The 16,923-nt window shown below is 41.5% G+C and overlaps 1 protein-coding gene across 1 annotated transcript; it reads left to right on the forward strand.

Annotated features, from left to right (window-relative positions):
- Window positions 1–3,657: 3,657 nt before the first annotated feature.
- opn8c (opsin 8, group member c) lies at window positions 3,658–16,664 on the forward strand. The gene is made up of 4 exons (XM_042095443.1): window positions 3,658–3,868; window positions 6,393–6,686; window positions 14,884–15,200; window positions 15,645–16,664. Exons 1-4 carry the CDS (start codon window positions 3,706–3,708, stop codon window positions 16,182–16,184), a joined length of 1,314 nt encoding a protein of 437 aa, XP_041951377.1. The 5' UTR covers window positions 3,658–3,705; the 3' UTR covers window positions 16,185–16,664.
- Window positions 16,665–16,923: the final 259 nt, after the last annotated feature.

A 16,923-nucleotide genomic window follows, 5' to 3' on the forward strand; every position in this document is an offset into this window, starting at 1 on the left:
ATTGCAGAACCACTCAACTTTATTAATTTATGGTGAATAAATGTTACACTACTGTGCACAGCCTGACGTGACGATGCTAGCACGTTAGCAGCGGTTAGCTAATTATGCTAACGTTAGTCTCCTCCAAGTGACAATCATATTATACACAATGCTGGCAATGCTGAGAACAATTAGTATCCTCGTTTATCTTACTTACATTGAGTTGACTGTGTGGCTTAATCCACAGATGTGGTGAAGCACTGTTTTGTTATGGTTTGCTAAGGAGTAATAACCTGACCCTAGCCAGATGAATTTCACTCCGCCTAGCTCCACTCATCCATCTGGAACCGATCCATTGAAGTGTTGCTTCAGAAGGCTGGGCCTAATCAAAAAATGCTTGCATATGATTGAATAAGCCACTTGTCCGTCATCTATTGACGTGCTACTTCAACCACTCACATCAAAGCCAACCCGTGACGCTAATAACAGTCTCACAGTCGCTTCTACGCTATGTCACACCTATGAAACTCCCGCCCTGCGTCCTGATTGGCTGTACCATAAAATCGGTTGCAGAAATCACTCTCAATGGAAGAGGTCCCAGATGGATGTGAGTGAAGCTAGGCGGAGCTAAGCGGAACGAAATTCATCTGGCTAGGGTCAGGTTAAAGGAGTAACCCATTGCTTGAAATAGTGGAGAGCTGGGATGAGAACATTGTGTCAAATCTTCGCATTGTATCGCGGAGTGATTTATTATTAGCTGTGCAAAGTCTGAGTTGAAATGTCCAGGGATATTCCAACTCATGGAACGTCTCTCGGCCAATCAGAAACAAATAAATAGTTCCATAGAACCCAATTGTTGTATAAATATGCACATTTGTATGTATCCTAAGCAACACTGTGTTGGGAGGGTTACTTTCAAAACGTATTCCGTTACAGAATACAGAATACATGCCCAAAAATGTAATCTGTAACGTATTCCGTTACGTTACTCAATCTGAGTAACGTATTCTGAATACTTAGATTAGACTAGAATTGCATTTTATAAGTGTAGGAATGCGGCCATCAAATCCTGCTTAGGCCTACTACTACACAGGCCTATTCTGGTGTGTTCTTCTGTTCCAAATGGCTGAAGTGTTATAGCCTGGAAACCAGACTCTCTGACTTTGCAGAGAGTCTGGCCTAGATCCATAGGTGTTCGTTTATTTCCGGGTGGGAGGGCACAGTTTGAGGTTTAAAAATCATTGGAGTTCCTTTGAACCGCTTTGAACCAATCACTAACAACCGGCGTTTCGTCATACAGAGAAGTTTCTCTGCAGCACGCCCATAACAAGCACGGGTGCATCTTATCAGCAAACAATCACACGTTTCATCTGCGTAACTCTCGCCAAAATGCATCATATAGTGTTTTGTGAATGTACCCAAGTCAAACTTTCATAATGCATAAAAGTACGTTCAAAGCGCCACTTTTAAGCTTGTATGCGTTGTCGTTTTCGGGTGAAATGACCTTTTGAATGGGATTCCTAGGGCTACTACTTTTTTGATACAATCGCGTCAAAATCACTATTTTTCAAATACTATGAAGGCTCGACACAATAATGTTCTTAATGCTCGAGTTCATCTGTAGAGACACTGATGATGCTTCGATCAAAGTTTCAAGTTATGTCGAGCCTTCTTAGTGTTTGAAAAATAGTGATTTTGACGCGACCATGTAGCCTACTAAACTAGAGTTTGACTCGGGTACGTTCGTAGCCTGTTTCAAGTGACAAAATCTATGACTAAAGTTTAGCTGACGATATAACATCCTACTCCACTTCGTTCGTGACACTCCTGTTAATAGGCTAAACTATTATTCACATTTGCTCAAATATTTCATAAATATAAGCCCTTTTCGCTCCCTACTTATATTTATGAAATCTTTGAGAATGTGAGAACATAGCTAAACACCATGCCTGAGTACTAATCGCTCTCAGGGACGCCCTCTGTTCGCTGGTTGGTCGGCTGCCCAACTGCCGAAGTAAACGAGCGTGAATCAACCTATTCCAGACGGAGTACTGTAGGGAAAAGAAATCGACCGGAAGTACGTAGACAGGCCAAGGCCAGGCTAGAAGTGTTAGGCCCACATAGGAGAATGTAAAGTCAACTAAGCTACCTGATACAAGTTTAAAATAGCAAGGTGACCATTAAAACTACAGCAGGCGACTAGGCTAATTAAAATAAACAAATAAATAGGCTACTTTAAGGGCGTAGCCAGAAATGATCGATCCAATGTGTGTCTCAATTGTCCCCCGCTGACCACCTCACACATTTCTCTAGATTTTGCAACGACCTTACATGACACAATGCAATAAAATATGCCAGTTTTTAGGACACAGAATAATGTTTGTAATGATACCAGTTACGTTTAACAGTAACATAAGTGTAATGAGCTATTCATTGTCGAAGGTGCATGGCGAAGTGAAATTCTTACTTTGGAAAAAAAATATTTGCCGATATCCTTGGATGGCAATAATACGCATGTGCATACATGCTTGCTGTGCAAGCAAGATATTTAAGGTGTCTCAACTGTACACATATCTCAACTGTACTCAGTCTACCCTAATTAAGGTGTGCCTGTGAGATTTTTCGGTGGCATCAACCCAGTAGGCTACAAGTGAGGGGCGCATATGACAGGTGGAACGCAAATGACCTGTACATGAAAACACTATGGGCTAGGCTACTGTATATCAGTGCTCTCAAAATGAACGTGATCGCGTAATGACAATCAAAAACCGCACGTTAAAATATGCTAGGTCTACTCGCAAGAATAATTCTTCAGAGGCTGCACCATATAATTAATTTTAAAACGTAAATGTAGATCTAGAAAAAATAATAATCTATAAAGCTATTTTAAGTTAGAATAAAAAACTTAGAATGCAGTGCCAATTTTAGAGATTGTTTTTATTGTAGCCTAGGTCTAAATCAACACGTGAACTAGGCTTTGCTTATTGCTTAGCAAACTGTGTAACCGATTGGCCGAAGTAGCCTGAGCTATTAATACTTGGGAAAATATCCTTTGAACAGACATCAGGAACCACGATCAGTGAGGAACAGGAGTTACCTCCACTTACTTTACTCCTAATTTTCTGTGCAAACAGTAATTTCAGGGTCTCCGATGACGCTTCCATAATGCGCGCTGGCTGCGTTTTGAGGCTAATGCAAGACGGCAGGGCTTGGATTTAATGTAAACAATTTCATCATAGCTTTCAGGAGCTTCTGGGAAATGGAGTTGCCTTAATTTATTTAGAGAGTGAACAAACTTATGAAACAGATAAGTATCGTTATGTAATCCATTGATTTCAACAATGTAACTGTAGGCCTATTCTAAATACCAACTATTTAACTTGTAACTGTATCGGAATACAGTTACTCATAATTTGTATTCTGAATACGTAACGCCGGTAGCACTACATGTATTCCGTTACTCCCCAACACTTCATTAATGGGCTCTTAGAAGTGTCTCTCTGCCCTCTACGTTGTGCTGCCACAAATTTGATTCATAAGCAGGATCTGGTCAAATTACTCTCTGTGATGTAACTTAAGCTATTCGAATGCTTAAGGTTAGGTGTCCGCCCAGCTGTGCAACACGTGACGGAGCACCTGCACACTTGAATGCATTTCCCCTCGCACAAGCTCAAAAGCTGTCATCACTGCATCTTCTTTATAAAGGACTGCGACGGAGGAATCTGAATGGACGTGGTTTATTCCCATCATTGTCCGGGAGGATCGTGTAAAATGGCTCAGAGCTCACCTGACAATAGAACATTAGATTGGACCCGGGGCATCTCTGTTTTTACCTCCAAACTTGCACCCGCGGGTGATATTGGAGTGGGTTTTGCCATCCTAACAGTTGGTGAGTTAGATTTCTCCTGAAATCTTTAATATGGTGAAGATGCATTCGTCTGAGTTGCTCCGTGATGAGAGACTTCTTGGTGTTGTAGCCTATTTAAAGTTCGTTTGGCGATGGATATGGACATCTCCTTATTGCTGTGAAGTTTGTGTTATTTCAAATTATTTATCACTTCAAAGATTACAGTTTTTCCTGAACACAACTGTGATTCTTATAGCACAATTTCTAAAACTATTAATACTTATAGCAAAACCACTCACTGAGTTCGCAAAACTAAAAGCACAAACACTGCTTTGCACTCAGTTGGCAATTTTGTAACACACTTTGCACAACTGTGCACAATTCACTGCACAGCACTCTTTTTGCGGAACTGTAAACACAACTCACTGCTTTACACTCAATTTCCAAATGATCAACACACTCCTGGCAAATCATACACATGTATGGCTATTATTTTCACTATTTTGCCAACTATCTGGCACACTTTCTCATGTGAAAACTGTTTTAGATAATTAGTTCACTTTACAATCAGCCTAAGCACTAAGCCACAGGTAATGTACAATGGGTACAATAGAGTGAGAAAGGTAAGAATTAGAGGAGGCTGAAGAATAGGACATGGAGGTGAAGAAGTAGGAGGAAGAAGAGGAGGAAGAGGATGCGGAGGTGAAGAAGTGAGAGGGAGAGAATGACAAGGACAATGAGGTGAAGTTAGAGGAAGAGGACAAGGAGGAGCAAGAGGAGGATGGGGAGAAAGAAATAGTCCTTTTACAGGCAAAAAAAATCAGTCTACATGTGGGGATATTGTCATGTCAGGCCTGGATACGGCATTCCAGAAGATATTTTCCCCGGTGCCTTGGACTAGAGAACATTGCATGTGATGTAGATGAAATTTTGTGGCCGGACCCAGAGAGACGACACGATGTAGACTGATTTTTTTGTTTTTCTCTGTGAAATTACTATTTTGTGTTTTGACTTGGAAAAAAACACTTGTGTTTGTTTTGATGTGTCTAAATAAACACTAATACTTGATGCTTGGATCCCTGTATGTTTACAGAACTATGACAAAAGTATTACCTCAAACTGACATAGCCTACCTTGTGCACAGAGAAAGCAAAAGCCAGATGTGTTTTTTATTTATACCATTAGTGTGTAGTTGGCACATTGTGTGCTTATTATTGTGATGGCTTGTGTTTACTGTTTGATACGAAAACACCATTTTTACAAAGGTGTGAAGAGTTAAGCAAGGTGTGTTAGCTTTTGCAAGAAAACTACAAAATGTTTTGCTGATTGGGTGAGAGGTTTTGACATTTGTGTGTAGTTTTGCAAAAAAAGCCATAGTTACAAAAAATGTGCTTAAGCAATCAGAAAAAACTGTAAAGGAAGGCGTTTTTTCTCTTACTTGAGGAAACTGTTTTAAATGCTATCTGGTTATTTGACATTATATAGGCTGCTTGTAACTATTCATAAAAGTGTAAATAATAGCCATACATGTGTATAGATTTGCTAGGAGTGTGTTGATCATTTGGAAATTGAGTGTAAAGCAGTGAGTTGTGTTTACAGTTCTGCAAAAAGAGTGCTGTACAGTGGATTGTGCCTACAGTTGTGCAAAGTGTGTTACAAAATTGCAAACTGAGTGCAAAGCAGTGTTTGTGCTTTTAGTTTTGCGAACTCAGTGAGTGCTTTTGCTATAAGTATTAATAGTTTTAGAAGTTGTGCTATAAGAATCACGGTTGTGTTTAAGCATACAGAAAAAACTATAATTGACAAAGCGGGGACCCGGGGAACAAAGGTACGCTCCAATGGTTCCATCTCAAATGGTTGGAGTGGATATTGTCTTTGAAGATTAGTGTTTTTTAACTCACCAGTCGTGTCACCTGTTATAACCCTTAGAACCGTATTACACAGTGCAGTTTGATATCTGGCCGATACCAATACCTATGTGTAAAATAACCGAGGTCAATACTGATATTTTTTTCTTTCTTTGTTTACTGGCTTTTTGTTGTTAATTGTATCCTTTAGTAGAGTGGAAGCAAAACTATTCATAAAAGAAAATAACTGAACCATTTTCAAGTCTTTCATGCCTGCAGAACTGATGCAAAATAACAGATAAACATCAGCCACTGCCATCTGTAAATGTCATTAATATCAGTCGACAAGGCCGATCCCAATGTTGGCTGATATATCAATGCATCTTTACTTCTTAAACCGATTAACTGATTACCAAAATAGTCATTTTAATTTAATATAATAAATAAATAAATAATAATAATATTAATTTAACAGTTGGAAAGTAATCGAATATTTACAAATGCATGAATTAAAGTTTGTGTTCAAAGATTATTGATTAAAATGGTGTTAAAACACTAAAAGTAATGTGTCATACTATAAGAATAGCTGATGAATGTAGTCAAATGCCTCCTCTTTCATCCATTCTCCTCCTCTCATTCCCACCCTTCTCCCCACCTCCTCCCTCCCTCCCCACCTCCTCCCTCTCTCCCTCTCTCCCCACCTCCTCCCCCTCTCCCAGTTCTGCTGTCGGTTTTTGGCAACGGCATGGTCCTGGCCACCTCGTACCGGCGCCGGCGCAAGATGATGGGTTCTGAGCTGCTGTGCGTCAACCTGGCGCTAGTGGACTTCCTGGGCTGCGTGTGTTTCTACCCGCTGTCCATCTTCTCGTCCTTCAGCCACGCCTGGCAGGGCGGCTATGCCACCTGCATCTATTACGGCCTGGGCTGCTACATCTTCGGCCTGTGCGGCATGTTCACCATCGCTGCCATCAGCGTCATACGCTACATCAAGACCTGCCATGGCTTCCTCTATGGTAAGACCTCAAATAGAACCTTTTGTGTGAGTTACACACACACTGTTAGATCTGCTCATATTAGAAGGATCTGAATGAAAAGGAAGGTTCACACAGCAAGTCTTAATGCTTAAATCAGATTTTTGGCTCAGATCCGATTTTTTGTTTGGCTGTTCACATCAGATTCCAGTGTGAACTTTGTGCGGCAGCGGTTCCAAACTGACCGGCATGCGCAAAATAACAATAACAATGACATCAGCTATGATGTCAGCACATAATTATGACAAATGTCGATAGGGTGCCCAATTTCTTCCCCGTCAAGGACCAAAAATGAATCGGGGTGGAGGGCCACGGGCCAAATCTAAATGTCCAAGTCGTGGAACATTACATTGAAATTTATGTGTGCAAAATTCTATAAAAGGTAGACATTTTTTTAAGAAAAAAAAACACTACTCGTTACTGTGCTTGTTTCTGCACTGTGTTTACAATACTTTTATTAATACTGTTTAATGATTTAACATCCATATCACTGTTTTAAGTAGGCTAGTAGAAATAAACTACAAATCTGTATCAAAATCTTTGAAGAAAAGCATGAGCAATTCTATGTCTTGGAAGAAAGTTATTTCCATCAATATGAATGAATAATTAATATAAAACACAACATTGACACATTCTTCAGAACAATCTTTATTTTATCCAGTAATGGAAACCATATTTTTACCAACACAAATGTTGTGTAACACAATGTGTTTCCATAAATCCGAAGTTGAACACATTAAGGTAATGTGTTCAACTTCATGTGTAAACATTAGTAAAATAAATATTCAGACCATATTACAGTTTTTCTCGATCGTTTTGATACCTGTGTCAACTCTGACATCACGTTCTCAAAACAGTTAACACCCGTGTCTGAACAAAAGCACTCTGGACAAAATGACACATTTTGCTTGCAAAAGGCTGTTACTCTCTCAAAACACTTAAAACATGCAGCAAAAGCAAATCTTGCCTTCAAACACTACAACTTGTTGCCAATTCAAAAACACTCTTTAATCAATTATTACACACTGGACAACAAAATGCAAAATCTAGTTCTCAAAATGAGCATTTTTGCTATGTCTGTTCTTTCTAATTTTTCTGGTATCAGAAAAAAACTGTAAAAAGACAAAATGTGCTGAATAAAAAAATAATTTATTCATTCCTCCCAAGATGTAACTGGCATTGTAAGACATACAGCAAACACCTAGTAAGATACTGTAAATTTCATTGAACTACAACTTTCATCGAAATAGACCTACAGTAAACACATTTTGTACTGTTTTCTCCACCAAATAGGAAATACAGTACTTTGTCTAAATGTGCATTAGATCCATACTTGCAAATAGCAACACAGAACAGACATCTCTTATAATGAATGATTGCTGATTGAAGAATTGTGCAAAGGAGTTTCACACAGGTGTATCAGAGATTCAGACTTATGCAAGGAACCTATACCACCTGTGAAAAGATGTTTTCCTTTTGTTTAGCATGGGAAAACCAATAGAGTTTGGGGCTTTTGAATGACACCTGTGTTAACTGTTTTGCAAAAGGGTGTGAGAAATGTGTGAACCCAATGAAAATGTGTGAACACATTCGCAAGAGATTACTTCTGCTGTGCAAAGAAAGTAGTCATGAAGACCAAGTGGGTTCTAGTTTACTTAAGCAGGTAAAAGCAATCGAGAAAAACTGTAATACACATAATTAATAAACAAGATATTAATACAAATAGATTTGATTGAGCAATGGCAATTGGACAATTCAGATTAGTGACTAGTTTCTCAGCCCTCCTCACTATCTGCGCTGACAGCGCCCCCTATCGCCCCAACTAAAACAATGTTAAACTGTGCTGTGGCCAGATAGTGAACTGCAACCAGTCTTTGATAGAACGTTGAGACAGAATAGATTTCTTATGGGACCGCTGGCCAAAAAAAATCGATGGCGGGCCCCAAATTGGGCAGTCCTGAGCCAGCCTGAGCCTACATTGTAGGATATTTGACGTAAAAGTCGCATGAAATCCTCTGGCCGCACTGAAAACAACAAGACCCGGTTCTGATTCAGGACCACATATGGAAGTAGTCTAAATCTGAATCTGCTACCACAAAGTCACTTGACCCCCCAAAAATACGATTTGTGCCACTTTTGCCTGCAGTCTGAACAAAGCTGTATTGATTGGAACTGAGACATTCAGACGTCACGTTGATTCTGTCACTAGGCTACTATCGTGTGTTAGTATATATGTAATAGAGTATAATTGTAAATCATAGTGGAGGCCATAGGTGTATGTTGAGTGCTCGTGCACAGCTCACGGGAGCTTGTGTTGTGAGGTGGACAGGTGTTGAGATCTCCGTATCCACTTAGGAATAGCCTACTTATGTTGGAGATTGCTCATGTCTGTTTCGGCTGTGAATGGGTTCACAATTTGACAGTCTGGACGTATTTTTAACTCAGCCTGCGGAGGTGGGGGTCCTCTAGGGCGCTCCCCTCCTTAAAGCTGATTTACTGTCTTATAATTGTGTTCACCCTTTGAAACTGTACAGCTGTTTTACCTTGCACATGAGTCTGTGAATTCACAGTAAGCATCCACATTTAGACTTTTGTTACCTTTAATGTTTGAGTATTTATGCACCAAGGTGTAAATCCTTTGAGTTTATTTGCTCTCTGACACTCAGATTGAGCTTATTACTCATCATCTGCTTTTCTCCGTTGGTTTATGTTTTTTTTTCTTTCTATTTTTTCCCCCCTCACTATTCAGTTCAGTGGCCTTGTTTCGGGCATTTGGGGTGCTCTCCGACTCGGTGTCAACACCTGGCAGGTTATGCCACTTTCTGCTGCTATTCAGTGCAGAGAATGAGACGCAGGAGATTTTCCATATCCCACAACGTCTTATTGACAAAAGGAGTAACTCATAACCCAGGGTACTGAGTTTTTGTTTTTGTTTTTAGGCACAAAAATAGGTAGTACTCACCTTCTGGGTATGGGCAGGTATAAGTATAAGTATACTCTTTGTTTTGGTCTCTGCATTTATCCCAATCCGTGAATTAGTGAAACACACACAGCACACAGTGTACACACAGTGAGGTGAAACACACACAACACCTGCTACAGCGGCGCTCGGGGAGCAGTGAGGGGTTAGGTGCCTTGCTCAAGGGCACTTCAGCCGTAGATGTGGGCATGGGAGAGCAGTGCTCAACCACTTCCCCCACCCACATTTTTCCTACTGGTCGGGGATCGAACTGGCAACTCTTCGGTTACAAGCCCTAACCAGCAGGCCACAGCTGCCTCCAGGTTACGCTGTAGCAGGCTTCTGCAGAGATGCAAGGATGATGCATAAAAGTAGGAAAATTAAATAAATGCAATCAGGAGCAAGACAAAAATCAAACCAGACTTGACTGTCTTTGCTCGATCTCACCGATCGTCTAGATTTATTAGGATACAAAAAGATATAAACTGTGACAAGGAAGCAAGCAAGCAAGCTAAATGTTCTAATCTAGGTCTGCCCAACAATTCTACTAACCCATACTGAGATTGCAATGGTTATGCTGTCATATACTGTATATGCCTCCAAGGGGTAGGACTAAGACACAGAGACTTTGGAGTGTTTTTTTCATATCTGGCCATTTGGAAAACTACATTATAAATCAGTATAGAAATCAGTGCTTGTTAAAGACCTGCGTTAAATCCATGTTGATAAAACAAACCTTCACAGAACAAGCCCACTGGTGCAAAGATTGCCCTTTGAGATGTGTTGAACTGCCATCTTGTAGCAGTCTTCTTCATACAAATGATGTTATTAACCCATTGTACCCATCAACCCATTGTCAACTCATCAACCCATTGTAGCATTGCCTAATCATCAGTATGAGAACAACACACCGTTGGAGGTTAATTACATCAGGGTCAGGGGCGCCTTAATACCACCCGAGGCCCCTGGGCTATATGTTTTTTAAGCCCCCCCCCCCTCATATGGGTGCCAGATAAGCATGAGGGGGCACAAGACATCTGCTAAAATGGGCCATTTTATTCCCCAGCCTAATTATAGTTTTAGAAATGGGCATATAAAATAGCATCTGAGCATGATTCTGAGATTGTATTTTGCATGTGAAAAAACAGACATGCACAAAAGGTGAAGCAAATAGGCTGTTTATAATATTCAGTAACTTTAGTGCTGCACATACAGCGGGGTATAAGTATGGAACACAAATATTTTCTCAGTAAGTATACTTCCAATGAGGCTATTTGCATGCTATTTTCACCAGACATTAGTATTAACTAAGATAATCCACCCATGAGTAGTGGAATGACACAGGAAGAAAGTATTGAACACGCCTATTAAAATTTCTCAAATACTTTTTGGAAAAGCCTTTATTTGTAATGACAGCTTCAAAGCATTTTCTGTATACCAAAACTAATCAGTCGCAGTATTCAGGTGTGATTTTGGCCTATTCTTTTAAACAGATACAGTAGTCTTTTAATTTTGAAGATTCCAGGGGTCCCTCTTGTGAATCCTAACTTTTAGTTAACTTCCAAACCTGTTCAATTGGATTTGAGTCAGGGCCTTGCTTTCCTTTCTCTGAAACCAATTGAGAGTTTCCTTTGCTGAATGCTTTGGATCATTGTCCTGCTGGAAGGTCTAGCCATGTCTCATCCTCATCATCCTGGTCGATGGCAAGAACAAAATGACTCCATTCATCATTCCTTCAACTGTATGAAGTCTGCCAATACCATGAGATGAAAAACAGCCCCACACCATGATGCCTCCACCTCCAAACTTCACTGTTGGTATGGTATTTTTAGGGTGATGCACAGTGCCATTTCTCCTCCAAATATGGTGTGTAGTATGACATCCAAAAAGTTAAATTTTGCTCTCACCTGACCAGAATACATTCAATCAGTATTTCATAGGCTTGTCCAAATGTTGTGTAGCAAACTTTCAATGAGCTTCGACATGTTTTGTTTTTCAGTAATAGAGTCATGCAGGGTGTGCGTGCATAGAGGTCATGGCGGTGGAGTGCATCACCTATGATTTTCTCTGTAACAATTGCACCTGCTGCCTCCAAGTCTTTTTCCGAGTGGTCCTTAGCTCTTGGGCTACTCTTCTGACTATCCTTCTGACTTCCTGGTCAGAAATCTTGCGAGGAGATCCTGTGCATGGCCGGTTGAGGATGCAGTGATGTTCCTTCCACTTGCAGATAATGGCTCCAATACTGCTTACTGGATGATTCTTAACTTTTTAAATGCATCTGAAATCAGTTTCCTTGATATGTTTTGCAACAATAAGGTTGCAAAGGTCTTGGGAAAGCTCTTTGCTTTTACCCATCATGAAATGTGGACAATGTCCAAATCAAAATGTCAAAAAAGAAAACTCATATAGATTGCAAATACCCAAAGGATCACACTGTAATGAAAATAGATATTTATAGAATATTCTTTACCACACCCCTCCCTCCCCCATTGGCACTTTGTGTCCATTTGTGAGCCTCTGTTTACATTAGATAAATCAATACATGTGCATCTAAATACCTGTCTGTCTCTGCCTGCCTGTCTCTCACTTTCCTTCTGTCTGACTGATAGATAGATTACATCAGTGGTTCTTAAACTTCTTGTCTGGTGACCCCCGAAAAACATGGACCAAGTCTTGTGACCCCCTTCTTTCCAACCGGCAAAATTTGGTTTTCAAATGTTGCGAGATGGGCAATGGAAGCAGAAGCAGACATTTTTTTTCTCTCATTGGTAGGTTATGTCAACACCAAAGGCATTAAAGCAACACCAAAGGGTTTTTTGTACCTTAAAATAATGTTTCCAAAATTGTTTCCGTGGTTCATCAACTCGTAACAGGGTGAATGGCACTTCTGCATTCGCTTCGCGGCCCTCTATCGGCTGTAACCGGACTATGTAAGTTTGCCAGATCGGGTAGCGGGTTTGTAGTTCGATGGAATGAGACATACTGCAAGAAACTACAAATTTGACTTGCATGATGTTGCAATACATCGTACTTTCATAAAATCATGGAACATATTCTACCTTGTCTATGAACATCGTTATTTGCAAAGCCGTTGCTGGATAAACAAATAGCGTGCGTGCGACAGAGGAAAGGTTCTTTGGTGTTGCTTTAATGTCAATGGCAGCCTTTGACAACCTGATTTATATTACATCCAAATGATAACTAGCACTCATCCAATGTATAACTGGAACTCCTGTGGCAAAAAAGACTGCATAGTGTTCTGTCACTAGTAAGCTTATGTACAGCATCTTCAAGTTCATCATTGCAAGAGGCGCTGGCAAATATTTGAGTTTGCGTTAACAGAGTATCCACTTTCTGAGGAACACTGTGAATTGGAAGCCTACATCTAGGGCTACTGAAAATCCCAGTTTTTAGGAAAATAATAATAATAATTCACACTGCAAATCATTTTGCGACTCCTCCAATATGTTCGGCGACCCCCAGTTTAAGAACCACTGGATTAGATTACAACCAAACTATTGATTGCACCTATTGATTCCAACCAAATTAATGCTGAAGTGGCCTACTGGTTAGGGCTTTGGACTTGTAACTGGAGGGTTGCTGGTTTGAACCCCGACCAGTAGGAACGGCTTAAGTGCCCATGAGCAAGGCACCTAACCCCTCACTGCTCCCCGAGTGCCGCTGTAGCAGACAGCTCACTGCGTCGGAATTAGTGTGTGGCTCACTCGATTTACATTGAAGTCAATGGGGAAAGATATCTATGGTAGTGAAGCAAAACGAAAAGTTGGTGAAGCAGTCTGATTCACTGTAATTCTCTGTTCCACCGCGGGTGACGATGGCGCTCTTGTCACTCACTCACAGAATTGATTTCAGGAAAACAGCTTGTGTTAGTGACTGTATTTCTGTTTCAAATGAGTAAAATTGGGATTATTATAATATTTTTTTTTGTTTTTTACTTTTTTTTTGGTGAAGCACTGCTTCACCTGTAGTCTTATAGAAGCCTCCTCTGGTGTGTAGCTATGTGTTTTCTAACATCAGCTAGGGGGGAAAGCTTGCTAGCGGTCTCCCCACCACGGGCTAACGTTAGTGACTCGCTGAGTCCTAGCAAGATGGATTCAACGGAAGTTTCAGGCGATGAGCATCGTTGACATAGAGATCGCAACTTACAGGATTTTTTACAGTTTTTTGAAATGAGGACCTATGAGTGAATGCAGAGGGGAGACCAAGAGACGTCCTGTGAAATTAACACAGTTCGTGGGTGCTACGGTAAGGATAAACTTGTTCCATGTAGAGAAAGGCGTTCCTAAAGCCACTCATTGGTACATGTTGTACGGGTGAGTGTACGATGATTTACGAGACATCTCGAAAGCAGCATATGCATTAGAAAGTGCAGCTTCTCAACGTAGCCGTCCTGTCACTGATGTGTTATTATAACATTAGCCTATGTTATGGATGTGTTATAAAGTCTTGGCTTCCCATTTTAAATCCTCAACTTTGTCAAAGACAATTCAGAACAATCTGATTGAAGCTAAATTTCAACTACCATTTAAAAACGAAATAGACACTGATTGATTCAGAAAAAAATCTAGGATTATTCAGTGTATCAGGAGGCAAATGTCAAGTGGATTTTTACTTTTGTAGAGAAGGAAGGCAGTGACAGAAACAAACTGGTTGGTCAAACATATGCCAGAGCAGCAGTCATGGTATAATTTCTTAATGTATCCCAGAGGCAAGAATGTGTCTCTTAATAGGCTACTGAATTTGACATTGGCCATTTGTGGCCTGTAGGCTACTTTGAGATGGTGGTAAACAGGTCTTGATTTCTCAACAAATTACTCTGAGCTCTCTGACTGATCACACAACATAGCTTTTGTTTATGCCATTGCAGACAGTTCAATGTCATCATAGCCTACATTCAACCTCACCAACTTTGGCAGGTGTGTTAGGCGGAATGTTCGTTTCCGGGGGGGGGGGGGGGGGTTGTCATAATTTAATTTCATAACTGCTTCACTAGAAAAAAAATATCACCAGCCGCCACTGGTGTGTGCTTCACCTCACTGTGTGTTCACTGTGTGCTGAGTGTGTTTCACTAATTCACGGATTGGGATAAATGCAGAGACCAAATTTCCCTCACGGGATCAAAAGAGTATATATACTTATATATACTATATATAACCGCACTTATGTATCTGTCTGTTTCTGTTTCTCATGGTCTGCTAGGGGCTAACGTCCAGCTGCTGTGTGTCTCCACGTGGCTGCTGGCCACCGTGTGGTCCGTGCTGCCACTGTTCGGCTGGGGGGAGTACGTGCCCGAGCCTTACGGCCTGTCCTGCACCATCGCCTGGCGTCGCTACCACACGTCAGTCAAGGACGCCGTCTACGTCATCTGCTCGTTCGTCTGCTTTGTGCTAGTGCCCGTGCTGCTCGTCGTGGCCTCGCAGGTCATGATCCTGCGCAAGGTCTACCACATCTCCTACTCGCTGACCGTGCATGGTATCCACAACAACCTCAAGAACACAGAGAAACGCCTGGCCGTGGTGAGAGAAAGAGAGAGAGAGAGAGTGAAAGAGAGAGTGAAAGAGAGAGAGAGAGAGTGAAAGAGAGAGTGAAAGAGAGAGAGAGAGAGTGAAAGAGAGAGTGAAAGAGAGAGATGTAAAGAGAGATGCTGCACTGGAGTGTGTATACTGTATTCCTACAGTAACAAAATGGTTCTACTGTACAGTTGGGTGAAACATTATGGTTCTACAGTTGGGTGAATAAGACTGTTGATGAATGTAGCAGTTGGAAAAGCTAAGATGGGCTGATTGATGAAACGATGATGGCAAAGTATAAAATGTTGCACTCCATGTACAATGTGCTCTATAGATACATATAGATTTAGCAGTCAATGTCGGTAAATGAATGTATAAAATGTGACTTGTCTTGGCATTCTATCTATCTATCTATCTATCTATCTATCTATCTATCTATCTATTCCTTAGATGTTCTTCTGCATCAGCATGGGTTTCATTGTGGCCTGGACCCCATACACAGTGGTCTCCTTCCTCTACATCTTCCACAAGCAGGACACGTACATGGCCCCGGCTGGCTTCGTCTTCCCGGCACTCTTTGCCAAGTCCTCCCACGTCTACAACCCTGTCATTTACTTCTACTTCAACAAAGCCTTCCGCCAGGAGCTCAAAGTCATGCTCCGGTCCCTGTGTCCAGGAATGGCGTCTAACCGCGTCGAGGTCCTCCCCGCACCGGTCAACCAGGGCCCCGTCGTGCCGGCCATCCAGATCCAGCTGCAGGAGCTGCAGCAAGGGAGAGTCAGGCGAGCGGACGGTGGCGTCGGCGGCCGAGTCCGTGGGGTGATAAGCCTGGTGAAGTCGCACAGCCACAGCGAGAAAAGCTGTAAGAGTTCCTCGTCTGCCGGGAAGGAGGGCCCGCTGTGCCCCTCCTGCTGCATTCCCAAGAGCCGGGTGGCACCGCTGGTCCCAGGGCCCGGCTCCGTGCACGAGTTCCTGCCCATCTCCAGCTGATCCAGCAGAGGGCGCTATGAGGTGTGCTGTCGGAGGGCAGGAGGGCTCTGGGCCCATGCTGGATTACTGGGTCGGGCAATTGACCTGGAGTCTGCCCCTAAAAAGTGGCTTGAAGTCAAAGTGACTGTGCTGCTCAGGTTGGTGAGAGAGCTTGAGAGCTTCACAAGACAATGACAGGGGCAGCACAAGCTTAGGTTAGAAAACCATCCGTCCACAGTCTTGAATTATTTATTGAGCAACAGACATTACATTAGTATGTTGCATTATTACCTTCACCTTACTGAAGTTATCTTGATGCATCTGTCAACATTTTTCTATTATTAGATACACACATAGACATATTTCTATTATTACTATTATGGTCTACTAGTGTGAAAACTGCTAGAGAATGTTGTACCCACAAGTAAGCCAGTATTTAGAAGAACTGCTCTCACATCTTCAGTGGCGTTTTCTCCTGGAAGCCAAGGGAAGCAGGCTCCCCCTATCTTTTCCGACAATCGCTGTTGTAAATAAAACATTTAATCGTTTTACGGTTTTGTTCATTCTTGTTGTGCTGTCATCTCCCGAATGAAACAGCGCCCCCATAAATTGTATGTAGTGAATGTGGTGACAGTATTACACTCCCGTCGTGGGAGTTGGAATCACTAAAGTAACGTGTACATTTAAAAATGTTTAAGATGTCACTGTCAAACTGTCATTCATCAGCACCATAGAAAGGGAACCCATCCTCCTCATCTAT

Source organism: Alosa sapidissima, chromosome 6 (genome assembly GCF_018492685.1).
Source record: "Alosa sapidissima isolate fAloSap1 chromosome 6, fAloSap1.pri, whole genome shotgun sequence".
Lineage (NCBI taxonomy): Eukaryota > Metazoa > Chordata > Actinopteri > Clupeiformes > Clupeidae > Alosa > Alosa sapidissima.